Source organism: Hippopotamus amphibius, chromosome 9, assembly GCF_030028045.1.
Source record: "Hippopotamus amphibius kiboko isolate mHipAmp2 chromosome 9, mHipAmp2.hap2, whole genome shotgun sequence".
Classification (NCBI taxonomy): domain Eukaryota; kingdom Metazoa; phylum Chordata; class Mammalia; order Artiodactyla; family Hippopotamidae; genus Hippopotamus; species Hippopotamus amphibius.
Genome location: NC_080194.1, coordinates 107294127 through 107321810, shown reverse-complemented (window position 1 = coordinate 107321810; position 27684 = coordinate 107294127). Strand labels below are relative to the sequence as shown.

Sequence of the window (27684 nt, the reverse complement as noted above, 5' to 3'; positions counted from 1 at the left end):
AGTGGCCACCCACAGCAGGGGAGACTGACTCCCTAGATTACATAAAAGTTACCCCCACCCCCAAAAAAAAGACAAAAACAAAGAACTCAGGGAACATAATGTCAGAATCTGAAGTTGTTATATCAAAAAGTCCAGTCTTCAATAAACAAGTACAGGGTTTCCCTAGTGGTGCAGTGGTTAAGAATCCACCTGCCAACGCAGGGGACACAGGTTTGAGCTTTGGTCCAGGAAGATCCCATAAGCCGCAGAGCAACTAAGCCTGTGCACCACAACTACTGAGCCTGAGTTCTAGAGTCCTCGAGCCACAACTACTGAGCCCACGCACTGCAACTACTGAAGCCCGCGCACCTAGAGCCTGTGCTCCCCAACAAGGGAAGCGATTGTAATGAGAAGCCTGCGCACTGCAATGAAGAGTAGCCCCCTACTCTCCACAACTACAGAAAAGCTCACGTGCAGCAATGAAGACCAAACGCAGCCAATAAATAAAAGTAAATAAATACAGACTACTGCTATCATAGGTCTTAAAAAATAAACAAATGAATAAATAAAAATAAACAAGTACAAGACATGCAAAGAAACAAGAAAGTATGACCTATACTGAGGGGGAAGCAGCCAAGAGAAACTAAGTCGACCAAGATGCTGGATTTATCAAAAACTCCAAGAACTACTGTTCAAAGAATATTTTAAAAACCATGTTTAAAGAATTAAAGGAGGGACGTCCCGGTAGTCCAGTAGGTAAGACTCCGTGCTCCCAATTCCGGGGGTTCTGGGTTTGATCCCTGGTCGGGGAACTAGATCCCACATGCATGCTGCAACTAAGAAGTCCACACGCCACAACAAAAGATCCCACACACTGCAACTAAAGATCCCACATGCCGCAACGAAGACCTGGCACAGCCTAAATAATTAATTAATTAGTAAAAATAAAATATTTTTAAAAATAGCTATCACCTAGGGAGGATGGGGATATGTGTATCAATAGAACTGATTCATTTTGGTGTACCTTAAAAATTGGCACAGCAGTGTAAAGCAATTATATTCCAATAAAGGGCTTAAATTAAAAAAAAATAGCGATCATCTTTAGAAAACAACAAAAAACAAAATAAAATAAAGAACTGAAGGAAAATATGACAACAATGACCCAACAAACATGGAATCTGAATACAGAAATAAAAACATTAAAAGCCTACATGGAAATTCTAGGATGGTAGAATAACCCAAATTTTAAAATTCACTATATAGGCTCAACAGATTTGAGATGGCAAAAGAATCAGTTAAGGTGAAAAATATCAATAGAAATTATTCATTTTGAAAAACAGGAAAAAAAGAAACATTGGAGAAAAAAAAAAGAATAGTGCCTCAGAGACCTGCAAAACGACATCAAGTAGATCAACACCTACATAATGGGAGTCCCAGAAGGGCAAGAGAGAAAGAAAGAGGTAGGAAAAAAATACTTAAATAACAGCAGAAAACTTACCAAATTCTATTAAAAAAAACACACACATACATAAATCTATAGATTAAACTTGCTCAACAAATCAGTTAAACTTTTGAAAGATGAAGAGAAAATTCTAAAAGCATCAAAAGAAAATGGATTCATCAGCTACAAGGGAACAATAAGATTAACAGTTAACGTCTCACTAGAAACAATGGAGACCAGAAACCAGTAGGATGACACACTCAAAGTGTTGAAGGACAAAAACTGTCGACCAAGAATTCTATATCCAGCAAAACTATCCTTTAAAAAAAAAGAAAATGAAATAAAGACATTCCCAAAGATTGAGAGAATTCAGTGCTAGCAGACCTGCTTTAAGAAGTACTAGAGAACTTCTTCCAGTTGAAAGGAAATGACAGCAGATGGTCACTAAAAATCACAAGAAATGAAGAACACCAGCAGAAGTAATTATAAAGATAAACATAAAACACTGCATAAATAACTTCTCTTTTCCCCCTTAAATGATTTAAAAGAAAACTGCATAAAATAATTATAAAATTGTATTGTTGGGCTTAAAATGTACAAAGATGTAATATATATCCCAATAACCACACAAGAGAGAAGAGGAAATGGGGCTATGTTGGAACAAAGTTGCTACAGTTTTTTCAGAATTAGGTCACTGTTCACCTAAAATAGATTATGATAAATTATATATTATAATCCCAAGACCAACCACTAAAAAATCGAAAGCTCAAAAAATATAGTAAAACACCCAACAAAGGAATTTAAAGGGTCCAATAGAAAACTACCTATTTAACATAAAAGAAGGCAGCAAAGGAAAAACCAACAAAGAAGACATATAGAAACAAACAGTGAAGTGGAAGATGCAATCCAATCATGTTAGTAATTACATTAAAAGGACATGGATTCATAATCAGAAAATGGGCAGAGGACCTAAATAGTCATTTCTCCAAAGAAGACATACAGATGGCCAACAGGCACACGAAAAGATGCTCAGCATCGCTAATTGTTAGTGAAATGCAAATTAAAACTATTGATATAATGAGGTACCACCTCACACAGGTCAGAATGGCCATCATTAAAAAGTCAACAAATAACCATATGATCCAGTAATCCCACTCCTGGGCATATATCCAAAGAAAACCATAATCCCAAAAGAAACATGTACCATAATGTTTATTGCAGCACTATTTACAATAGCCAGGACATGGAAGCAACCTAAATGCCCATCAACAAATGAATGGATACAGAAGATGTGGCATATATATACAATGGAATATTACTCAGCTATAAAAAGGGATGATGGGCTTCCTAGGTGGCGCAGTGGTTAAGAATCCGCCTGACATTGCAGAGGTCACAGGTTCGATCCCAGCTCCAGGAAGATCCCACATGCCACGGAGCAACTAAGCCCGCGTGCCAAAATAAAAAATAAAAAAAAAAAAAAAAAAAAAAGGGATGAGATGGAGCTATATGTAATGAGGTGGATAGAACTACAATCTGTCATACATAGTGAAGTAAGTCAGAAAGAGAAGGACAAATATTGTATGCTAACTCACATATACGGAATCTAAAAATGGTACTGATGAACTCCAGTGACAAGAATAAGGATGCAGATACAGAGAATGGACTGGAGAACTCAAGGTATGGGAGGGGGCGGGGGGTGAAGGGGAAGCTGAGACGAAGCGAGAGAGTAGCACAGACATATATATACTACCAACTGTAAAACAGTCGGTGGGAAGTTGTTGTATAACAAAGGGAGTCCAACTCGAGGATGGAAGATGCCTTAGAGGACTGGGGCAGGGAGGGTGGCGGGGACTCGAGGAGGGGGAGTCAAGGAAGGGAGGGAATACGTGGATATGTGTATAAAAACAGATGATTGAACCTGATGTACCCCCCCCAAAAAAAATAAAATAAAAATTAAAAAAAAAAAAAAAGTCAACAAATAATAAATGTTAGAGACAGTCTGGAGAAAAGGGAATCCCCTCATACTGTTGATGGGAATGTAAATTGGTGCAGCCATTATAGAAAACAGTACAGAGATTCCTCAAAATACTTGAGTTGCTACCTGATCCACCAATCCCACTCCTGGGCATATACCCAGATAAGCTATAATTCGAAAAGATACATGTGGGACGTCCCTTGTGGTCCAGTGGTAAAGAATCTGCCTTCTAATGTAGGGGACGCGGGTTTGATCCCTGGTCAGGGAACTAAGATTCCACATGTCGCAGGGCAACTAAGCCCATGTGCCACAAACTACAGAGCCCACGTGCTCTGAAACCCGCATGCCACAACTACACAGCCCATGGGCCCTGGAGCCTGCGTGCCACAGCTAGAGAAGAGAAAACCCGCACACTACAACTAGAGAGAAGCCCGCGCGCCGCAATGAAAGATCCCGCATGCCTCAAAGATCCCACGTGCCACAACTAAGACCCAATGCAGCCAAAAAATAAATACTTTTTTTAAGAAAAGAAAGAAAAGATACATGCAATTCTATATTCACAGCAGCACTATTCACAATAGCCAAGACATGGAAACCACCTAAATATCCATCAACAGATGAATGAATAAAGATGTGGTATATACATACAATAGAATATCCTCAGCCATAAAAAAGAAGAAAATAACACCATTTGCAGCAACATGGATGGACCTGGAGATTATCATACTAAGTGAAGTATGTCAGAAAAAAAAGACAAATACCATATGACATCACTTATATATATGGACTCTAAAATATGACATAAATGCACTTATCCAGGAAAAAGAAACAGACTCACAAAGAATAGATTTGTGGTTGCCAGTGGGGGGGGGGGGGGGGTGGGGGGTGGGAAGGACTGGGAGTTTAGGATTAGCAGATGCAAACTAGCATATGTAGGATGAATAAACAAAAAGGTCCTACTGTAGAGCACAGGAAACTATATTCAATATCCTGTGATAAACCATAATGGAAAAGAATATGAAAAAGAATGTATAGGGACTTCCCTGGCAGTCCAGTAGTTAAGACTCCGCACTTCCACTGCTCAGGGCTCAAGTTGGATCCCTGCTTGGGGAACTAAGATCCCACATGTCATGCAGTGTGGCCAAAATATATGTATATATTTTATATAAATGTATAACTGAGCCACTTTGCCATACAGCAGAAATTAACACAACATTGTAAATCTACTATACTTCAATAAAATTTTTTTTAAAAAAAGAAAAAGGATATGGATTGAGTTACATCAGTGAAAATGGCGAGGCAATAAGAACACTGGCAAACGTTGTCAGAATCAATTCTTTCAGAACTCTAGAAATTAACCAAGGACTTAAAGAAATCTGGGGAATGTTTACTCAAGAAAAGCAGCTGAAACTCAGAACAGCAAGCTTTGCAGCATTAATCTTCACCTATTCCCATCCACCTCTCCAGAGCTCACAATTATGCTGAAAACCATCCATCTGTAAGCCATTGGAGGAGGAGATCAGACTGGAGGAACTTCAAAGCCTCATTCCCAGGAATTCTCATTTGATCTGTCTAGTGGTTCCCCGGGAGATCCAATCACAAGGCTCAGATATCACCCAGGGTAAAACAGCCTTTTCCCCAGGGATGTTTGTTGAAAATTGTCAGAGACTAATGATGAATACTGCAGCTGCCTGGATACTGGTGGATAACAGCTGGAGCAAACAAAAGATTAACCAAGAAGCTATCAACCAACTTGACCTTGACATCTATAGAACACTCCACCCAAACAACAACAGAATACACATACTTTTCAAACACACATGGAACATTCTCCAGGAGAGACCATATGCTAGGCTATAAAACAAAGTCTCAATACATTTAAAAGGACTGAAATTCAAGTATGTTCTGTAACCACAATAGAATTAAGTTGTACATAAATGAATAAAGAAATCAGGGAAAACATACATATTTGGAAACTAAACATTTGTAAATATCTCACAGGTCAAAGAAGTAATCACATAGGAAATTGAAAAATATTTTAAGGTGAATAAAGACCAAAATACAGCATAACAAAATTTATGGGCTGCAGCTAAACAGTGTTTAAAGAGAAAATTATATCTATAAACACCTTCATTACAAAAGAAGAAAGCCCTCAACAATAGCCTAACCTTCCACCATAAGAAACTAGAGAAGAAAAGCAAACTGAACCCAAAGCAAGCACAGGGATAAAATAACAAAAATTCAAATGGAAATTAATGAAACAAAAAACAGAAAAACAATACCAAAAAATGAAAAAATGAATTAAACTAAATGTTGGTTCTTTCAAAAGATTAACAAAGCTGACAAATCTTTAGCTAGCCCTACATTTACTGTCAACTAATTTTCACAAAGGTGCCAAGATAATTCAATAAGGAAAGGATGGTGTTTTCCATCAGTGATAGGACAACTGGATAGCCACATGCAAAAAGCCCCTTACCCCACATCATACACAAAATCAACTCAAATGACTGGTTCATAGACCTAAATATAAGAACTCAAATTATGAAGTTCCTAGACAAAAACAGAGGAAAATCATCTTTGTTATCTTGGGTTAGGCAAAGATTTCTTAGATATACCAAAAGCGTGATCCACAGCAGAAAAACTGATCAACCGAACTACAGTAACTTTAAAAATTTCTGCTCTCCAAAGGACACTATTAACAAAATAAAACAGAAATCCATGGAGTAGCAGAAAATATGTGATAAAGTATCTATATCCAAAATACATAAATAATTCTCACAACTCATTAAGAAGCCAAACAACCCAACTTTTCATTCACCTAGAGTTTAAATTCCCTGTCTCTCTCCATCTCCCCTTTTAGGGCAAAAGATCATTTGTTATCCTTGACAGAGAAGTCAGAAGCCAAACTGGTCAAGTCTGCTGCTTTTTCACCACCCACCAAGATGTCCACAACCACGCCAAGTAAGAACCTAACCTAAACATCCATTTTTGTTTTTCTGGATGTTGGCTGCCAAGATAAGCCGCCGTCCGGTAACTGTTCTTGGCTGCATGTTTTCAAATCTGAGTCAATTCAGGGGGCTCCTGTGCAACCATTCCAGTGTGGTTTGAGCTTTCATCCTTCCTCTCATTCCTGTTACTGCTCCAGTTAACCATTTTCTTTCCGAGTTGTTCACGGACTCCAGTCAGCCAACGTTTTCTCTGACCTTCTTAAGTCGGCTTTCCTAACAGCAGAACTTTTGGAGTCTGGCCCGAAGGCGAATCCCAAAGCACAAACACCTCCCAGCGGTGGGGCCGCGGGCCTGGCTCCTAACCTCTCGGAGCCTCCCTGTTCTCCCCCGTAACTGAGAACCCGGACTCCGGGACGCCGCGAGCCGGGCACACCTGGCACATTTCGGCCACTCGGTAAACGCAGCAGCGCCCCCCGGCAGCCCGCTCGAGCGAGGGTCGTCCTCTCCGAAGTTTGTCCACCCAGCGTCGCCAACCTCTCCAGGAGGGCCGAGTGCCTCGGGAGGAGAGGCCGAGGCCAGAAGGCAGGACGGAGGGAGGGAGCCGACGTGCTCACCTTCTGGTCCAACTCCAGGCGGTAGGGCACGGCCTGGACCCTGCGGCGCGGCCGCGAGCCGGCGCGGGGCTGGGGCCCGGAGCCCGGCAGCACGAAGGTGGGCACGCCCAGCGCCCCCGAAAAGCTGAAGCCCCACACGAAGATGCGGTCGGTGCGGGTCGCGCGCTCGCCCACGTACTGGAACACGGGCGCGTCCGCCTCGGCCTCCGCCGCCTCGCGCCGGCTCCGCGAGCGGCCCGCCGCCGTCCAGTGTCCGCGCCCTGGTCCCGGCCCGCTCAGCCGGCGCCCCAGCCGAGCCCCCGCTGCCAGCGCTGCCAGCGCCATCCTCCGCTACACGCCTCAGCCGTTCCCGGGCGCCGCCATATTGGTGACCCTTGACCTCACGCCCCGGCGGAAGAGCCTGCGGCCACGTTTCCTATTGGCTGAAAGCAAAGGTCCTGCGGGCAGCCGACAGCTCAGGGCTGCGGGAGGGCCGGGCCGGGCCGGGCCGGGCCGGGCCGGGCCGGGCCTGGTATCCCCAGATCCTGAGTGAGTCGCGTAGGGGACCCTTCCGGGCGCTGCCAGCTTAGTGCGCGACCCTTCTCCGAGCTCCGGGAGCCGGCCCGAACTCACTCGCCTTCCCGCAGAGCGCACGTTTGCTGAGCACCTTCCCGGCTCCGGCGGGCGCTCTCGTTTTGCAAAGGTCCTTTGCTTTTTGGCAATCAGCAGGAGTAATGCGAGTCTGGCGCAGTGCTCTCCCCTGTCCACTGTCCCTCGACATTTCTTACCTGGCCTTGCCTTGTTGCCTCCGTTCCCGCTCCCACGCCGCCCAGTCGGTGCTCCGGCCACAGTGAGCTCCCTGCTGCCTTCGACAGTGCATCCTCCTCCCAGCGTCACCTCGCCCCTCAGCCCATTACTCCATGTAAGCCAGGTGGCTCTACTTGTAATTTCTGAATCCCAGGGATGTTTCACGCCTTACTTTGCAGACAGTGCCTTGAATGCCTTTCCCACTGCCCTTCTCTCCCTGCAGGTGTCTAGCAAACTCCTACTCATCTAAGATCCAGCTGGAGCACCTCCTTTGCACTTCCATGAAAGCAAGAACTTCATTCAGATTGTCCTCACCAGTTTAGTGCTAGAGTTTAGCATGCAGCCAGGAACAAGGGATGCCCTCATGAATGATTTGGGAGTCTGGGGACCTGGGTTCCTGTCCTGGCTCTGCTGCTGACTTCTCCGGTGATGTTGGGAAGTTGTCTCCCTTCTCCGAATCTCACCTCTAAAATGAGGAGGTTAAAAAAAAATCAGTGCATGAAAGGAATTTTTGAACTTCATGGCCTGTAGGGTCTCTTGCAGCCCATTATGATCCACCACAGTCATTCCCGAATACTAGTCCCAAATGCTGAGGACAAACTACCTCTTTTCTTCCCTCCTTTTGCTTCCTTTTCTCTCCTTCTCTTTGTATGCTTGATACCCATGTCAGCTTTAATAATGCAGTAGCCAGTTATTTTGCCAGCAAAAGTGAAGTTACTTAGGAATAGGAAGAGAAATTGCAAATCGTGACACAAGCTGTGGCAGACCACAGGCAAATCCAGAGAACAAGGAAAGGGAACTTGCTTTTATAGGGAAAGGGGGATAACTGGGAGGAGCTGTGATAACTAAAGAGTCCACTGGAGGAAGCTGGGAGTCCAAAGTATGGTGGTTTCTCATTGGTTGGGTAGAGGCACCTTCCTGTCCCAGGTGTGGGCATTTGTCTCCTCCTGTTTGGAGTGACTGAAGATGCCTGGTGGGGCATGAGACCTCCCCCTACAGGCCTGTCCCGACTCCAGTTTTAGCCGAGGTTCTTTAATTCCACAACACCTCCATGGGATTAGATGGGCAAGGATTTTATTAGGGAAAATATCTCTGTCAGACAAAAAGGGGGAGGGAGGTGCTGGGAGAGCCATCAGGCCACGATACAAGTCTGACTCTAAAAGAGGGAGAGAAAGAGGGGAGTCTGGGTAAAAGTGTTCTACACTGCTGTACAGTCTAAGGAAGGCTTGGTAAGGTCACTGGGGAGTGCTGGAGCCCACGATGACCATAGGAGGAATCCATGTCTCCCAGGATCGGGTCTGCCTGAATGTCTGTCCCTGCCTCATTCAGTCATTGGGAGCAGTCCAAGGGAAGCATGACCTCCGTGCAAACAGAGGATAGAGTTCATAGCTTTGGTTAATTACATCCCCTGTGGTTGGAGGCCTTTGAGGAGCAGTCTCACAGCTACCATGTCTTATCAATTTTCCCCCATCACCCTCTATAAAATAGCTTCACAGAAGGGTAAAACATCGACCACATTTCACCAGGAACAGTAAAAACACGTTTCACAGAATGACACAAGGCACATTCCAGGACAACAAAGTAATTTGAACTGGTCTTGGTAGCACATTAAAACTGCATATGTTCCAGGTGTGGAATTAATTCAAGAAACTCAGCTAAAATTGGAGTTGGGACAGGCCTGTAGGGGGACCTCTCGTGCCCTGCCATGCCTCATCAATTACTCCAAACAGGAGGAAACAAATGCATATATCTGGGACCGGAAGGCGCTGCTACTTTAGCAGCCCAACCAATAATGACGACCACCAGCACAGCTCCTGCAGCAGGCGGTGGCCCGCAGCACAGAGCAGCCCACAGCCTCCTGCAGCAGCCCCCTCAGGCAGTGTCAGAGTGCCTCCTATGAAGCACCTCCCCATGGAACGCTTTCCTTGGCCCCCAAAAGAGTGCATTTCTGTAAAGTTCCAGAGTGCACCTTTCCTGTGACCTTTGCTAGCACAGCACTACAATGACCCCTACCATTCAGCGAGCCATGGCTGAGCCGTTCCCAGCAAGGTCTGGGGCTCAGCTCTGGGGGTGGCCTCTTTTGGGGGCACCCTATCTCAGCCCCAGGGGTGGGGGCAGCTCCCTGTATCTACCACCCCTGTATTCTTTAGCGCTCTCTTTACTTCATACCAGCCAAACTCTTGTTACTCCAACCCCTTGTTATCATTAATAATACTTCATATTAAAATTTCCCCATTCAAATCATAAGGTGGTTCCTGTCTCCTCATTGGACTTTGACACGCCAACTAACAAACCACTAATTTCACTAAACCCACGTCTAACATTCATTAAGCTAATTAGCAAACCCTGCAGTGCTGATGGAACGAGAGATGCCTGGAGGCTCCTGGGAGCTGCCTCTGGTGTGTGGCTACTCTGATTAAATGCTAACTGACCACACCGGGAGTGTGTTTGGGACCCCACCCCCACTCCACCCCATGCACTCCTCAACACACACAGAGAGCGGGGTGGTTGGAGCTGAGTGAGGAGGTGGACAGAGGTAGGAGATGAGGTTGGAAAGATGGAAGAAGAAGGGCGGCAGATCACCTTTGGCCTTTTGGCCATGGTAAAGTTTGGGGCTTTCACCCAAATTTGCGACTCTATAGATATGTACTGGAGCAGGTGCATCCAGTGTCCTTACCCCTCTCAGCCTTAGTCTGACCTATCCGACGTGGGAGGATGAGCAGTTCCATGCAAGCTTTGACTCTCCTCAAGCTTCTTGTCCCATGTGCATTCTAGGCATTTTTAAATTTCGACCAAAAATTCCACAGATGCCTTAGACACAGAAAGGAGCTCACAGGGGCCATACACACATGCAACCTGGAAGAGAGGAGGAATTAACATCCTAGAGGCAAACTTCAACCAATGGGCTTCGCAGCTGATGGATAAATGCCACCACTGAGGTCCATTCGGTGAGGCCCTCTGTGCCCTTCTCGAGATCCTGACAGAATCAGGACCCCGTTGACCACAGTGACAGCCTCAATAGTGACCCTTATATCTGCTTTTCCTACCTGACTCTTGCCACCCCCTCTCTCCTCTTCCTTACAGTCACCTCCCAAGTAAGCCACTGGGGAACAAGTCTTTATGTAAGGCTCTGTTTGGCGAAGAACACACGCTAAAAGCATTGGCACCTAACGTGGGGTGGCAATACCCCTGGCTTGCAGTGGCATCATGATTACTAAGGTTCTTTTTACTTGAGGTGGAGGGATGAGGTGCAGGTAGACTCAGAGCATTTGGTTAAGCTATATCTCTATAATACAAATACTACGGGGTTAATAGTAATTACAAGTTTGTGCAGTTGGCTGGCTTTGTTAACTGTGTAGGAAGCCTTGAAGAAATAATGACAAGTTTAGGGCAGCCAGCTATTCACTTGGGGCATGCTGAGAAAACCAACAGGCCTCCAGGATGCTGTTTAAAAAGACTTTCATCTCCTGCAGCCAAAAAGGAGCCAGGGGCCTGGGATTTCAGGGTGACAGAGCTGCAGAGGAGGCCCGGTGTACAGCCTTGGGTCTCCTAGGTTGAAGTAAAACCCTGATAGCAAAGGGGTGGGAACATGAGATTAGGGTCGGGTATTGGGACTGTGCACCTGAGAAAATTACAACACAGGCGCCGACCCCCCCCCCCTAATTTCCAGGCCAGCAGACGGCCCCCTCTCCCTTGATGGAGGGGAGCAGCCTCCCCTTGCCTAGATACCATGCTGAGACGCCACCTGAGTGGAGGCCTCACAAGATGATGATTGTTCGTCTCAAGGTGCAACCCACTTTGTCTCATTGCTGCCAGACCGATATTCGGTCAGGTCTCAGCAGAACCTGAGTTGAGGAAGAGCAGTCCCTATTGTAAGAGGAAACAGCTTACTCACTGATAGAATTGCAGGACTGGGCTCAGCAGGACTAGGGGAATATGTGTGGGTGCATGTGTACCTTTAGGGTGTTGGTCCAGAAGAGCAGAATAAAAGAATGGATGGGGAGAGTTTGTTAACACAGGGTCAGCTCCTTCAGGATTTAGCATCCTGGCAAGGAGCCAATTCTAATATGCTGCTGGCATGGCTCAGTGAAGCTTACATATGACAACAGTATCAATAAATGAGGTGGAAATGCTGGAACTGCCTGGAAAAGAGGCAGAAGGCTGGGGGAGGTGGGCATGCTGGAGCAGACTGACCCACCCTGGGAGGGTCCAGAGGACCCTTGCTTCACCGAGGCGATAAGAGATGCACTGTGAGGAAGTTCTGGCATCCCTGAAGAGCTCAGCATGGCGAAGCCAGGGTGACAGCGGCAGATGCCGTTCTGCAACAAGACTCCCAAAGATGATGGTAGGTTCTGGAACAGCAGAGCCAGGTGGCTAGACTTTGCCATCAGAAGGTGTGTGGACTTGGTAGAACAAGAGGCAAGGGCAAAATGGCAACTGTAGTGTCTTGGCGCTGGCAACCTGCAGCATGACTATCTGACCACGGGATCCCAAGGGATAAGATGGAAGGGCATACAGGCAGGGTGCTTCCTTGCCTTGTGTAACTGGAAAAAAACTGGTGAGCAGAAGGCTGACATTGGTTAGTACAATGGAAAATCAATCTCTCACCCGGTTTTAGGATCTGACCCAGTTCTCAGGTCACAGTCCAGCAGTTATAGGGGAGGCTGGGTCCACTTGTGGAAGGACCCTGAAGAGCCACTAAAGTAGCATCAATAAATATGCTCCTTATCAGTTCTCTAAGGCACCTGCGGTTATTTACCAGTGTTACTATCCACTGGAGAAACAAGAATCAGATTTCCCAAGAGCTGGACTGAGGGTCTGAGTTGACACAGACACCACAGGAACACCAACAAGGCCCCAGTGAGAGTGAGGGCACATGAAGCCAGGAAAAAGTATGTCCCACAGGAGGTCAAATGTGTTCACACACCCACCCTGTAGAGATTTCCTTGATTCCCAGGTACACAGTCGGGACAGACACTCTTAGCAGCTCTCATTGGTTCCCTCACTGTGTCTTGACCCAGGAATTATTAAAAGAGAAGACACACTGCAACCCAGGTGGAATTGTAGACCTGAGCACCAACTTCTAAGATGTGAAGGACTCAGAAGTGGTGGTTCCCATCACATCTCCATTTAGTTCACCTGCTTGACTCCTGAAAAAAACAGATGGGTTACGGCAGACAACTGTAAACTATAAACTTAGCTAAGTGCTTAGTGCAATCATAGCTGCTGTGTCGGGGGTAGTATTCTACTGGAATAGAGCAACATGGTTTCCAGAACTTCCCAGGGGATACTGATCTGGTGGATGGGTTCTTTTCAATCCTAATGGTAAAGAGGATCAAAGAACAGCGCTACTCATTAACTCTCCCTGCTCTCACTCCTGATACCTCCAAGATTAAGGTTCTGGGTACAAGACTTTGTCCCCAGCTCTGCTTTTATTGATAAAGCTGAGACATGTATTGATAAAGGAGAATTATGTGAATATTATTGTATGAGGGTTCTCCAGAGAAACAGAACTGACAGGAGAAACAGGAATCCCACTATCTGCCATCTGCAAGCTGGAGAATCAGGAAGGCTGTGGGGTAGTTCCAGTCTGAGCCCAAAGGCCTGAGAACCAGTGCAAAAATGGTGTAAGTCCCAGTTTGCAGGCAGGGAACGTCCTGGGTCAAACAGGCAAGGAGAGACAGAGAGAAAAAGAGAGAGGAACATTCAATCTTCCTCTGCCTTTTTGTTCTACTGGGGCCCTCAGTAGGCTGGATACTCAGTCCAGCAATACAAATGCTCATCTCTTCCAGAAACACCACCACAAGCACACTCAGAAATGATGTTTTACCACCTCTGGGCATCCTGTGGCCTAGCTGAGTTGACACACAAAATCAACCAGCACAATTATTAATACAGTCATAGTATACTTATATATGTATGAAATGCATATAAATTTTCAACTGTTCTTTCATAAGCAGGACTATCCTTTTATCTAGTGTATGGCCTCTCTGATTTTTTGTTTTAAGTATCTGTTCTTTTACAAAACCGGCAATGCTGGTATAGAGAAGGCTTTTTAAAATAGAGTAGGCTTTTAAAAAATCTTTACTTGCCAGAATTAAAAAATTGATAACACTATGTGGGTCTCCTGAATTTCTAGAACATTTTTCTTTTAAAGGACATCTAAAGAACCATTGGTTTGAGATTTAGGAACAAAAGGGCGCAGTAACAAACTCTGCAATGTGAACCATAGCCATTGGGTGGCGATGCTTGCCCATCAATTTTGTGGCTCACACGAACAGAGAAACAGGATAAAACAGCCTAAAAGCTGCGTTTGGCCGAAGGAGACCTGGATTTACAGTTACAACTAGGCTTTTATATTTTACTATCAAAGCCTGGTTGGTTTCATATACTGGCTGTATGCTGGCAAGTACTTACATTTTTGTCCAAATTGCTATTCTGAAAAGATGATCCTACAGCAAAATATTAGCTCCCCCAAAGTATTAAAATGTCTGCAAACTGGTAGCCAAACTAAACCTTCTCCCTAACCTATAAAGACATTTGCCTGTAGAGGTTCTAATTTCTTTGTTACTTGGGGTAGCTGATATTCTCTAGTTTGGGAAAGAGTGAATTTAATTAGCCTTATATATTTTAATTTTTATTATTAACTTTTAAACATACAATTAATCTATGACTTTTACCTTCATAGAAAAATTAATTAATAAAGCACTATACATGGCTAAGGCTAAAGGCTCCTTTAACCACAGCACCACATATATGTTACCATGGAAAAACATTTTATTTTTCTTGTGTGTGTGTGTTTAAAAAACTGGGATTAATATGTATCTCATTCTGCAACTTCATCTTTTTACTCAAAACTATTTTGGAGGGACCTCCCTGGTGGCACAGTGGTTAAGAATCCACCTGCCAATACAGGGGACACGGGTTCGATCCCTAGTCCGGGAAGATCCCACATGCCACGGAGCAACGAAGCCTGTGCACCACAACTAGAGCCTGCACTCTAGAGCCCTCAAGCCACAACTAGTGAGCCCAAGCACCACAACTACTGAAGCCTGCATGCCTAGAGCCTGTGCTCCACAACAAGAGCAGCCACCGCAATGAGAAGCCCAAGCACCGCAACGAAGAGTAGCTCCCAATCACCACAACTAGAGAAAGCCTGCATGTAGCAACAGACCTCATGCACCCAAAAATAAATAAATAAAATTAATTAAAAAAATATATTGGAGATACTTTTACAACAATTTGTTTGGACTTACCCCATTCTTCTCCACTCTTGGACATTAGTGTGAATAAACTACATCTTGTTTAACCATTCTTCTTTTGATGGACATTTGAGTTGTTTCTATTTTTTTATATTACAGTGAATATTCTTGTACGCGTTCCTTTTGCACTTATTTGAGGGTATATCCTGGGTAGATACTGATAAACAGAACTACTGGGTCACAGAAAATGCTCAATTAAAAAATTTAATAGATGTTTTTAATTTGTCTCTAAAAGTTGTGCTTCAATAGTATATGGGTGGATTCATTTTTCCATATACCAAACACCTGATACAAACTTTTAAAATGCTTGTAAATCTAATACCAAAAGCATATCTTATTATTGATTCACTTTATATTTCTGTAATCTCTAGGAAGTTTAAACATCTATGGTTACTAGCATTTCATGTTTCCTTTACTAAGAACTGTTTGTTTAAAAAAAAGAGAATTAAAAAAATTTTTTTTAAAAGAACCGTTGGTTTATTCATATTCTTGGCCACATTACTATTGAGTTGTTTCTTATTAATTTATAGAAGTAATTGATATATTCTGCATAGAAACCCGTATGTGTTGAAATGTGTTGAAATATTTTCTGTCTTTTTTCTTAATTTATGGTGTCTGTTGTCTTGCACAATTTTATTTTCTTGTAGTCAGTTTTACTAACTATATCATTTAGAGCTTCTGCCTTCTGAGTGTTGTTTAGGAAAACTATTACCCAAGATAATAAGGATATTCTGTAATATTTGTAAAACACTTACTCTAATGCTTTCATTTTGCCTATGTAGATTTGGAGTTGATTTTTATGAGTGGTATGAGACAAGATTGTATATTTCTTGGTATTTTTTCAAACAGATATCTGATTGTCCCCAAATTATTCGCTATTAACAGACTTTATCTGAAGACTTGAAATGCCATTTATAACATATGATAAATTTCCACATACATGGATCAATTTCTGACTTCAGTTTTTGTTTCTACTGATTTATTCTCACACTAATATGACAAGGTTTCACCTGCTACAGCTTTATAATATGATCTGATTTTTACTCAATCAAATCACTCCTCTTTGTTCTTTTACAAAATTGCCTTCGCTATTCATAACATTTACTTTCAAATAAATTTTAAAATCATCTTGCCAAGTTGCATTAAAAAATCCCAGTGGGATTTTTTTTTTATTGAAATTGCATTAAATTCATGAGCTAATTGAGAGAAATTAACTAGGAGAAATGACATTTTACAATCCTGAGTCTTCCCATGTCCCATAAATGTGGCATACTCCAATATTACCATTGGTTTCAGCCATCTGCTTGATGAATTCAGCTCACTGCTTGTGGATAAATTCTTCTTTGTTTTCTGAGAAAAGGGGTCTTCCAACTTTCTAGGGTGGTAGTCTCCAAATTATTTTGATTATGCATCCCCAGAGGAAAATTTGTGACCTAAAAATATATATATATGTCATTTGCACATATTATTATACTAATATGTACTTTATGAAATATACAAAGAAATTATTTAAATAATGAGATAAAGATTAAATAAACAGTAATTTTTAAAGAAATGTCTTGTTTTTTAAACTCTTTACTCTCATTAAAAATAGTCATGGTAGGAAACTATCAATAGTTAAGATGATTTTTAGCAAAAACAATGTGACTACATATGCTTAATTTAAAATAATTTTAAATTATTTTTCAGGAAACAGGAATGTGAAGCACTGGCTTTTTAAACAATGTGGGGATAGAATTTATGTAAAATAAACTGCATTCAAACTATAGTTTGAAGAATTCTGAAAAATGTATTCACCTGTGTGAGCACCATCACAATTGAGATAGAGCATAATTCCTTTCCCTTCAAAAGCATCCTCATGTCCTTTGTAGTCAATCCCTTTCTCCACCCTGGTGCTAGGAAATTGACATGTTTTCTGCCACTATAAAATAGTTTGGGGCTTCCCTGGTGGCACAGTGGTTAAGAATCCGCCTGCCAATGCAGGGGACACAGTTTCGAGCCCTGGGCCAGGAAGATCCCACATGCCATGGAGCAACTAAGCCCGTGCACCACAACTACTGAAGCTGCACTCTAGAGCCCGGGAGCCACAACTACGGAGCCCATGTGCCACAACTACTGAAGCCCATGCACCTAGAGCCCGTGCTCCGCAACAAGAGAAACCACCACAAGAAGCCTGCACACCACAATGAAGAGTAGTCCCCGCTTGCCACAACTAGAGAAAAGCCTGCAAGCAGCAACGAAGACCCAACGCAGCAAAAAAAATAATTTTTAAAACAAAAATAAATAAAATAGTTTGCATCTTCTAGAATTACATATATGAACAATCATAAAATATGGGCTTTCATGTGTGTCTTCACTGACTAAGCATGATGAATTTGGAGATTCCCGGTACCTGTAATTCGTTCTTTTTTACTGCTGAGTACCATTCCATTATATGGAAGTATCATAATTTGTTTACCTGTTGACTGACATTTGGCCTTTTCCCTGTATTCAGATATTATGAATAAAGCTGTTAACATTTGTGTGCAAATCTTTGTATTCACATATATTCTTTTTATCTTGAAAAAAAAAGTTCATTGGAAATGTTTACATGTATGTGCAAGAGGGACGTTGGCCTGTGCCTTTCTCTTGTGATGTCTTTGTATAGTTTTGGTATCATGGCAATGCTGTCCCCATAGAGTTAGAATGTATCTCCTTCTCTTCAAGTTTTGGGAATAGTTTGTGTAAATTTATTTTTATCTTAAATGACCAGCAGAAATTATCAGTGAAGCCATCTGAGCCTGGAATTTTCTTTACGGGAAGATTTTTAACTAAATTTCCAATCCTTTTATAGACACAGGGCTATTCAAACTATCTATTTCCCTTGAGGAAGCTTTGGTACTCTGTGTCCGTCAAAGAATTTGTCCATTTCTCTTAAATTGGCAAATTTAGTGCCAAAAATTTGCTCATAATTTCCCTCATTATCATATATTTTCTTTGTTTATTTTTGAGTCATTTCAGACAACAGGATAAATCCAATCCTTGTCACTTTATATTGGCCAGAAGCAAAAATCAAGACATTTACACTTACTCTGTGATGGAGAGTTATTGGATAGTTTTGAGCAGAGTGAAATGAGTTACAAATTACAAAATTCTCCAGGTTGTGGTGCTACGAACAGTCTGAGGGTTAAGGGCAGAATCAGAGAGACAAATTAGGAGCCTACTGCAAAAGATGATGTTGGTTTGGACAAGTGTGGTGGTAGTGGTGGTCAGAAAGCGGCAGTTTTGGTGAAATTAGAGCTGACTGGGTTGTCTGAAGGATTCGTGTGGGGTATGGGAGAAGTAAAGGATGCTTCTAAGCTTTGGGGCCTGAGTAACTGGAAGAATTTAATTGAGAAGGGGAAGACTGCAGGAGGAACTGGGGAGAGTGTGGGAAACGTTCTGCTTGAGATGCCTACCTATCCTCCAAGTGAGGATTTGAAAGTAGGCAGTTGGTTATAGAGACTGGGATTGAGGGGACCGATCTGGGCTAGAGATACGCGCTTGAGAGTCATAACACTATCAATGCTATCTAAGGCCCTGGGACTGGATGAGGTTTTCTAAGGAATGAGAGCAGACAAGAAAGAGATCCAAGACTAAACCCTAAGTCACTGCACTACATAAAGGTTGGAGGGAGCCTCGGAGCAACTAAGCCCGTATGCCACAACTACTGAGCCTGAGCTCTAGAGCCCGTGCACTTAGAGCCCGAGCTCCACAAGACAAACCACCTTACTGGGAAGCCTTTACACTGCAACGAAGAGTAGCCCCCTCCCACTGCAAACAGAGAAAGCCCATGCTCAGCAACAAAGACCCAACGTAGCCAAAAAAAAAAAAGAAAAGGTTGGGGGGAAAAGAAGGACCTGCAACAGATTAAGAGAAGCAGTCAGAAGAGTAGGCAGAACAGCAGCCAAGTGTGGTGTCTTAGAAGCCCAGAAGAGTTTCAAAGAGGATGAAGTGATTGGTTGTCAAATGCTGATAAAGTGATTCATGGACTGAAAAACAACTATAGCAACATGGTGGTCACTTGTGACCTTGGAAATTAGTCTTAGTGGAGTTATGGGGGTTAATTGGAATGGGTGCAAGAGAGAACGAGAGAAATGAGATAGTACATATACACAACACTTCTTGCTGTCAATCAGTTGTTCTTTCAAATCAGAAGTGTATCTTGACATTTTTGACAAATGGGTCAAAACACTGAAACTCTTCATGTAGAAGATTTTAAAGCAGATTAGAAAACTGTTTTCAAGTTAAGTTTTCAAGTATGAGAGTTTTATACTCCCATTGTTTTGGGCAACAAAATAGAATTAATCCTTATTATTCACTAACTCCATATTTGTGAATTCACCTACTCACTACAATTTATAGGTAAACTTAAAAGCAATACTCACTCTGCTTTCCCTGCTTATTTGCAGACACAGCACATTGGCAAAAGAAAGCTGTTTTGCCTGCCACACATATTCCCAGCTGAGGTAGAACAAAATGACACCAGCTCTCATGCTGTAAACAAGTGTCCTTTTCCTGGTCTATTTAATGCTACACTTTCCACATTTTGTGCTTTTTTTCCCTTTTCTTATGATTTTGCTGTTTAAACGGTCCTCAAACGTAGTGAAGTGTTGTCTAGTATCTCCAAGCACAAGAAGACTGCTATGCGCCTTATGTAGAAAATACTTGTGTTAGCGAAACTTCCTTCACACATGAGTTACAGTGCTGTTGGCCATAAGCTCAGCTAATGAATCAACAATACACGTTAAACAAGGTGTCTTTAAACAGACACACACATAAAACAAGGTTATGTATTGATAGTTCACAAAAATGTGAAAAGGCTGGTAGAAACCAACTTTGTATTCCTCCTAGGAGCAGTATTCAGTTTTGCTCAATGTTTGCTAAGAATTTATAGACCATAACTCCTCTGAATAGGCAGAATCAACTATAACATAATGGAAATATTTTCAAACATCTCTTTTAAAAGTGAGGTATCTCTTTCAAAAAAGCAGGCACCATCTCCACTAATTGCTTAATGGTTATCTCTACCTTGAAAGGACAGCTTTTTTAACAGCATCTGCTAGGAAGCATATCTTTGTCAGACACTTACAGAAAAAAAGTGAATTTGGGACACCTGTATTTTTGGTAAAAGAAAATGTGTATTAGAACATATATATTAACTTCAAGACAGTAAACAAAAGAGGAATGAGAATGGTGCCTTCAATTGTGTCTGAATAGTCCTTTAAAACAAGAAATAAGGCACCTTATGTTAAATCTGAGCAATGGGTAAAGTGTTTCTATTATACTATTCCTTTTGGCATATTTAAAAAATATGTAACTGGGGCTTCCCTGGTGGTGCAGTGGTTAAGAATCTGCCTGTCAATACAGGGGATGGAACCCAACACGGGTTCCATCCCCGGTCTGGGAAGATTCCACGTGTGGGGAGCAACTAAACCCCTGTGCCACAACTACTGAAGCCCCTGCGCCTAGAGCCTGTGCTCTGTAACAAGAGAAGCCACCTCAATGAGAAGCCTATGCACTGCAGTGAAGAGTAGCCGCACCCACCCCAACCCCAAACAGAAAAAACCTGTGCAGCAGCAAGGAAGACCCAACACTGCCAACGAATGAATGAATGAATTAAAAAATATGTAACTGTAACTTTGATTAAACAACACTTGCTGGCGTGCCAGCCCCATCTGATGGACAGCTCATGACTGGTCGGTTATGTCGCTGATCCCCATCAGAAGGTCCGGACGCGCTGTGACACTATTGTAACAAATAACCCGCCGGCTTTAAGGCAGGTTCACCAGTCACTGGAGTTGTGGCCTCACCGCTTTAAAGGCACAAACCGCAATCATGCGAAATTATCAAATTAAGTCACAGCAAGAAAGTAGGTCCACGTACGGGGGCGGCGTCAGGGGTGAGACCAGACACGTGCAGCCACCCATCACATGCTGAAGATGGACGAGCACGTCTGGCCTTGGACTGAGCGGGGCTAGGAGACTTCCAACCAGCTCAGTGTGCTGCCGAACAGGATTCCACGGCACCGGAAACGGCAACTCCCACTTGGGGCGCTGCGGACACACGAGTCGAGGCCGCCTTCCAGGAAGCCAAAAAAAAAAAAAAAAAAAGGAAAAGAAAGAAAGAGAAAAAGGAGGGATAGGGGAGAGCAGGGCTTCGGCCGCCGCCCACACGCCGCGCCCTCGCCTCATCGCGGTCGCGGCCGCCGCCCTCGGCCCCCCGGCCACTCCCAGGTGGCCCAGCCCTCGGACCCCGCGGCCGGCCGGGCGCTGCCCGCCGGCGGGGACCTCAGGTGCGTACCCCGCCCCCGCCGCAGCCGCCATTAAGAGCGGGTGCTTTGCTTGGAACCTTCTCGTCCCTCGGGCCTGGCGGGAGAGAGAGGCCCGGAGAGGCCGTCTGCCCAGACGCGGCGGCGAAAGCGCCCCCGTCCCCACCGGCCTGACGGGCCCCGCGAACCGGTTCCTCGCGGGCAGGGCCCGAGGAGTGGGGGTGGGGTAGGGAAGCCCTGGCGCTGGGGCAACGGTCGCACGCACGGAACGCGCATCCCTCTCCCTTCTGATTGGCTAACGGAGGCGCGGGGGGGCGGGGGTGCTGCCGGCTCTGGGCTCTCTAGGACCCGATGTGCGTGAGGTCACGCCCCGGCTGGCGTACGTGGGGATATTGCGCTGCGTGCGGACGCGCTTGATTAGTTACGTGGGGCGGGGGGGCGGGGCGGGGCAGCCGCTGTTGCCTGGTAACTGCGCCTGGCTACACGGCGGAGGCGTCCCCACACCGCCCCTCACGTCGCGCCCGTTGCTGAGTGGCGCGCGCGGCGTGGGTTTTGTAGTGGGTGTGGTCAGGGGGGCGGCCACCAGCGGCCCGTTTGTTGGCAGGAAACCAATCCAGAGGCCAGCAGGAGAGTCTCTGGTCCTAGGCGACAGTCCCTCAGGATGATGATTTAGAGATAACGGAGAAAAAAGGCTTGCAGGGCTGGATTCCCTGCCCCCTTCGAATCCAAGCTTTGCCGTGTAATAGCAGCTTTACTGACTGAAGGCCATGAAACTCACCTTTAAAAGTGTGTGATTCAGTGGTTTTTGTTAATTCACAGAGCTGTGCATCCATCACCACTAATTCCAGAACGTTTTCATCACTCCCCCCCCCCCAGAGAAACCCCTATGCATTAGGCAGTCATTTCCCTTTCCCACCCCAGCCCTGGACACCCAACCATGTGCTTTCTGTCCCTGTGTCTCTGCCTATTGCAGATATTTCCTAAGGAGAGAATCATCAAAGAGGGCCTTTTGGATCTGGCTTCTTTCATTCCCTCTTATGCTGAATAATAATCCATTGTATGGATATACCACATTTTCATTTTCCACCAATGGTTGAACGTTTTTAGATTTTTTTCCCCCACTTTTCGGCTACTATGAATACGGCTGTGAACATCCGTGTTCTCTTTTTTGCGTGGACATTTGTGTTCAACTCTTGGGTACGTGCCAGGGAGTGGAATTGCGGAGCCAAAAACGTCACTGTTTAGTTTCCGCTGGTAATTTGAAGTAGGCAGATGCCTAGATATAAGATTGGAAATTGGCGAATTGGATATGGCTCCTAGCTGCAGTTGAAGAATTGAGCAGCGTTTTCTCCTCTTTTTTCTTCCCACTTGGAGATCTGTGATCTGTGTGACCGGCCACCTTGCCTTCCGTGGACACGGCTTGGCGCCAGGCTACTGCAGGTGTTAATTCATTTGCAGCAGGTCACCGTTCATCCTGCCTTAGTTCCCCGACCAGGGATTGAACCCGGGGAGTCCTAACCACTGGACCGTCAGGGAATTCCCAAGCATTTAATTTTGACCTTTTTTTTCTCCATTTTTTTTGGCATTGAAAATACATGTTATTTCCAGTTCTTTTCCATACTCCTTGGTCATTCCAGGAGAGTCCTGGTTGTCTTGAAATTTGTTATTATTCTTTTCTTAGGATTTTTTCCCCCAGATTGAGATATAATTGACGTATAACATTGTATTAGTTTTAGGAGTACAACATAGTGATTTGACATATGTATGTACTGTGAAATGGCTACCACAATAAGTTTAGTCAACATCCATCACATCACAGTTACAATTTTGTGTGTGTGTGTGTGTGGTAAAATCTACTCTCTCAGCAACTTTCAAAAAAACAGTACAGTATTGTTAACTATAGTTACCATGCTGTATGTTATATCCCCAGGACTTATTTTATACCTGGGAGTTTGTACCTCTTGACCACTTCAATATATTTCTGTTGAATGCTGAATAGGAACACTTGGGTTTGCAGTTTCCACTTATTGTAGGCCTGGGCTGAGTCAGGGAGAAGGTGGCACCTTGGGAACTTGCTAATTAAAATCAAGGCCTCGGGGACCTGAAAAATTAAACTTTGGAAAGGAAAATCTAGAAACAGTTTGAAAAATAAAGCAGGTGTCTATTTCAAGATTTCAGAAGTTTGACAAATGGAGTGGATGACATTCCAAATGATGAAAATTGTAAGTGGTGGAAATGAATTCTAGAACAAGGATGGGCAAACTTTTTTTGTAAAGGGGCAGATAATAAATATTTACAGCTCTGAGGACATGTGAACTCTGTCACATGCAACCCTGCCTCTGCAGGACAGCGGTCAACGGGCAAGATGTAAGCCAATGAGTGTGGCTGTGTTCTAATAAAACTTTATTTACAAAATAGGTGGCAGTCTGGTTTTGATGTTTGCTTTTCATTAGTAAAATATAACATTGAAAAGGAGAGAAAGTCCTCAAAGATTGCTGGGAAAACTATGACATTTGAGAGTTGTTTTAGTTTACATCTCCATTTTTAAAAAAGCAAAAAGTTAAGCACTTTATAAAATCTGTGATCTAAATGAACATAGCCGGTGCTTTAGATTTCAGTAGAGAAGTTAATCACCATATAGGCTTTGGGGGGTTGAATTCTATGGTACAAGCTCTCATTGTCAAGGATTTTTAGCTTTATTAGAATGCAATGATTTTTTTTTCTCAGGGAAATGTTCTCAAGGTGGGAAACCACATGATTAGCTTATAATCATGGTTCATTAGTTTGGATGTGCTATTTACACATGGTGTGTTCTAAATCATAAAACATAAAAGACACAGTTCCTGCCTCCATTTGTTGTTAAGTAAAGGGTGCAAACAGAGCAATAATTATGAAACATTCATTTTTAAAATTATTGCTGGTAGCATAGTCGATACCAACCGATAATATCTTTTTTGAGTTCCACCTAGTTTCATTCTGCCTACTGTTCTATTCTCTGTTCTGGCATCACAGTCCTCTCAGAGATTACTGTGATATAATTACAGAATAGGTGCGAGCATAAGATAAGAGCCTGGAAGATGCCAGTCCCTTAAATGGGGACTTCCCTGGTGGTCCAGTGGTTAAGACTCCATGCTCCCAATGCAGGGGGCCTGAGTTTGATCCTTGGTCAGGGAACTAGACCCCACACGAATGCCACAGCTGAGAGTCCACATGCCCCAACTAAGAAGCCTGCACGCCACAACTAAAAGATCCTGCGTGCCTCAACGAAGATCCTGCATGCTGCAACTTAGACCTGGCCCAGCCAAAATAAATAAATAAATAAATATTTTTAAAAAATTATTTCAAGCTGGGCCTTTCAACATGAAGTAATTTAATCAGAATTCTTGATGATGCATTCTAGATACTGAATGTAACAGGAATTCAAAAGGAATTATAAAACCCATAGTACTGACCTACAATTTTAAAAAACAGAAACATACATGTAATTGACATGCTTTAAAAATAATTTTTAAAAATTTGAAACAATCGAACTTACAGAAAAATTGCAAGTATAGTACAAAGAACTTTTATTTTTTCTGAACCATTTGAGAGAAATTATCAACCTGTGGTCACATCATTCCCATATACTTTACAGTGTACATTTCCTATAAACAAGAATATCCTCCTATATAACAACAATATTACAATCAAAGTTAAAGTAACCTTGATACGTTACAATCCTAAGACCTCATTAAGTTTTATCAGTTGTCTCTGTACTGTTCTCTATAGCAAAAGGGAAAATATTTGCAGATCACATGTAAAAGATTTGTATCCAGAAAGTATAAAGAATTCTATAAATTCTATTCTATGATAAATAAGCAGACAATCCAGTTTTAAAATGGACAAAAGATTTGAGCAGGCATTTCACTAAAGAAGCTGTATGGATGACAGATAAATACATGAAAAGATGCCTAGCGTCATTAGTCATTAGGAGAATGCAAACTAAAACTGCAAAGTGATATCACCACTCACCTATTCGAATTGCTAAAAAAAAATTTTTTTAAGCTGAAAACACTATGTTGAAAAGGATGCAGAGCAACTGGAATTCTCATATATTAGTGGTAGGGATACAAAATGGTACAGCCACTTTGGAAAACAGTTGGTTTCTTACAAAGCTTAAAAAAAAAAAAAAGCTTCAGATATATGACCCAGCAATCCCACTCTTAGGTATTTACACAAGAGAAATGAAACCTTAGGCTGACACAAAAGCCTGTATGTGAATGGTCGCAGTGGCTTTTTTCACAATCAAAAAATTTCAAACAGCTCAAAAGTTCTTTAACTGGCTAAGGGATAAAGAAACTGTGACAGCCCTACAATGGATTTTTCAGTAATACAAAGAATAAACTACTGATACTCTGAACAACACAGCATAGGATTCCACTTATATGATATTCGGGAATAGGCAAAATTATGGGGACAGAAAACAGATCAGTTATTGCCAGAGGGCGGGGTCGGGGTATGAATTGACCACAAAGAGGCATGGAGGAATTGGGGGGAGAGGGGGCGGGCTGGAACTGTTCTATACCTTGATTTCAGTGGTGGCTACATGACTTTGTATTTGTTAAAAATATACAGAACTGTACATTTAAAAAAGGTGAACTTTATGTAAATTATACCTTAATTAAAAAAAATTTTAAGGGGAAGTCTTTGCAGTCCAGTGGTTAAGACTCTGAGCTTTCACTGCCAAGGGCCCAGGTTCAATCCCTGGTCAGGGAACTAAGATCCCACAAGTTGTGGCTCAGCTGGGAAAAAAAAAAAAAATTTAGGATACAGGACATCATGTTCAAGTGATGTTTTTTCATATCACAAACCACCCACATGTAAACATGTTACAGTGCATCTTCCAGGCATTTGAGAGTGAAGGCAGAACTATTAATAATTTACCTGTAGGACAGGTGCACTAGATCTGTCCTGGCCCTGGAGGTTCTTTTTCTAAGTTCCCTGTGCTCTCTGGTTTGCTTGTCTGCTCCTCCACTGCATCACCAGCCCCTGTTCCGCCACAAATGATCTGTACACCCTGAGCAGGCTCCCTCCCCATTCTGTGTGCTTGCATGGGAATAATTTCTCCCTTAGAGGATGTGTGAGTATCAAACTGGATGATCAGAAACACACTGGCACGTAGTATGTGTTCAGTGAGTGTTAATTTCCTCTCTGCCATCCAACCTCTCTTTGATTTCATTTGATTTTTAAAAATTTTTCTTTCATTTATTTATTTATTTTGGCCAAGCAGCATCTGGGATCTTAGTTCGCCGATCAGAGATTGAACCCACGCCCCCCTGCACTGGAAGCACAGAGTCTTAACCACTGGACCTCCACGGAAGTCCCACCATTAGATTTTTTTAATAGCTTCTTGTTGTTGTTGGGCCTGCAGTGTGGCTTGTGGGATCTTAGTTCCCTGACCAGGGATTGAACCCAGGGCCTGGGCAGTGAAGGCACTGAGTGCTAACCACTGGACTGCCAGGGAAGTCCCTTTAATAGCCTTTTTGAGATAAAATTCGCCTGTCATACAATTCACCCATTTAAAGTGTACAAGTCAGTGGTTTTTAATATATGCATGGAGTTGGGCAATCATCACCACAGTCAATTTTAGAATGTTTTCATCACCCTGAAAAGAAACCCTGTCCCTTTAGCCACCCCACCTCCCAGCCCTAAGCAACCACTAATCTACTTTCTGTCTCTATCGATTTCCCTATTCTGGACATTTCATACACATAGACTCATATAATATGTGGTTCACCTGATTTTAAAACGAGGGGGTGCGGGGTTTCATACGTAGCAGAGCAGCTCCCTCACTGCAATCTATTGAAAGTCAACCCTCGACACAAGGGTCTGTAAAATAAAAAAAAATAAAACAAGGGGGTGGACTTCCCTGGTGGCCCAGTGGTTAAGAATCCACCTGCCAATGCAGGGGACAGGGTTCAATCCCTGGGCCGGGAAGATCCCACATGCTGTGGAGCAACTAAGCCCATGCACCACAACTACTAAGCCTGCACTCTAGAGCCCTCGAGCCACAACTATTGAGCCCGAGTGCCACAACTACTGAAGCCCATGTGCCTAGTGCCCATTCTCTGCAACAAGAGAAGCCACTGCGATGAGAAGCCCATGCACCGCAATGAACAGTAGCCCCACTCGCCGCAATTAGAGAAAGCCCGTGCACAGCAACGGAGACCCAAGGCAGCCAAAAATAAAAATAAATAAATTTAAAACAAGGGGGCTCATAAAAGTTCAGAGGTGAAAGGAACCTTCATAGTAGGTGATTGATTTAGAGTCTCTGTTCACAGAGGAGGGGCCTGAGGGCTGCCCACTGGGGTCCTGGAGCTGGTTGGTGGTCTGGGGAACCCACCACCTGGC

At 43.4% G+C, this 27684-nt stretch overlaps 2 protein-coding genes across 11 annotated transcripts in view; one reads left to right on the top strand and one right to left on the bottom strand.

Annotated features, from left to right (window-relative positions):
• Window positions 1-13214, bottom strand: part of RCC1L (RCC1 like) — a 35976-nt gene extending 22762 nt beyond the window's left edge. For 2 of the 6 annotated variants that reach the window (XM_057747572.1, XM_057747577.1), the window contains exon 1: window positions 6958-7312. In XM_057747572.1, the coding sequence (XP_057603555.1) occupies window positions 6958-7281 (324 nt within the window). In that variant the 5' untranslated portion in view covers window positions 7282-7312. Of the gene's footprint in view, window positions 1-6369; window positions 6644-6776; window positions 6798-6957; window positions 7313-8058; window positions 8210-10420; window positions 10600-12674 lie in introns of those variants that run through there. The other 4 variants (XM_057747573.1, XM_057747575.1, XM_057747574.1 and 1 more) reach the window with 4 other exon arrangements.
• A 7972-nt stretch (window positions 13215-21186) lies between these two features.
• LOC130859952 (general transcription factor II-I repeat domain-containing protein 2) overlaps window positions 21187-27684 on the top strand; it is a 50025-nt gene continuing 43527 nt past the window's right edge. For all 5 annotated transcript variants that reach the window (XM_057747568.1, XM_057747567.1, XM_057747566.1 and 2 more), the window contains exon 1: window positions 21187-21318. The gene's annotated coding sequence lies outside the window, so the exon portion shown is untranslated. The remainder of the gene's footprint in view (window positions 21319-27684) is intronic.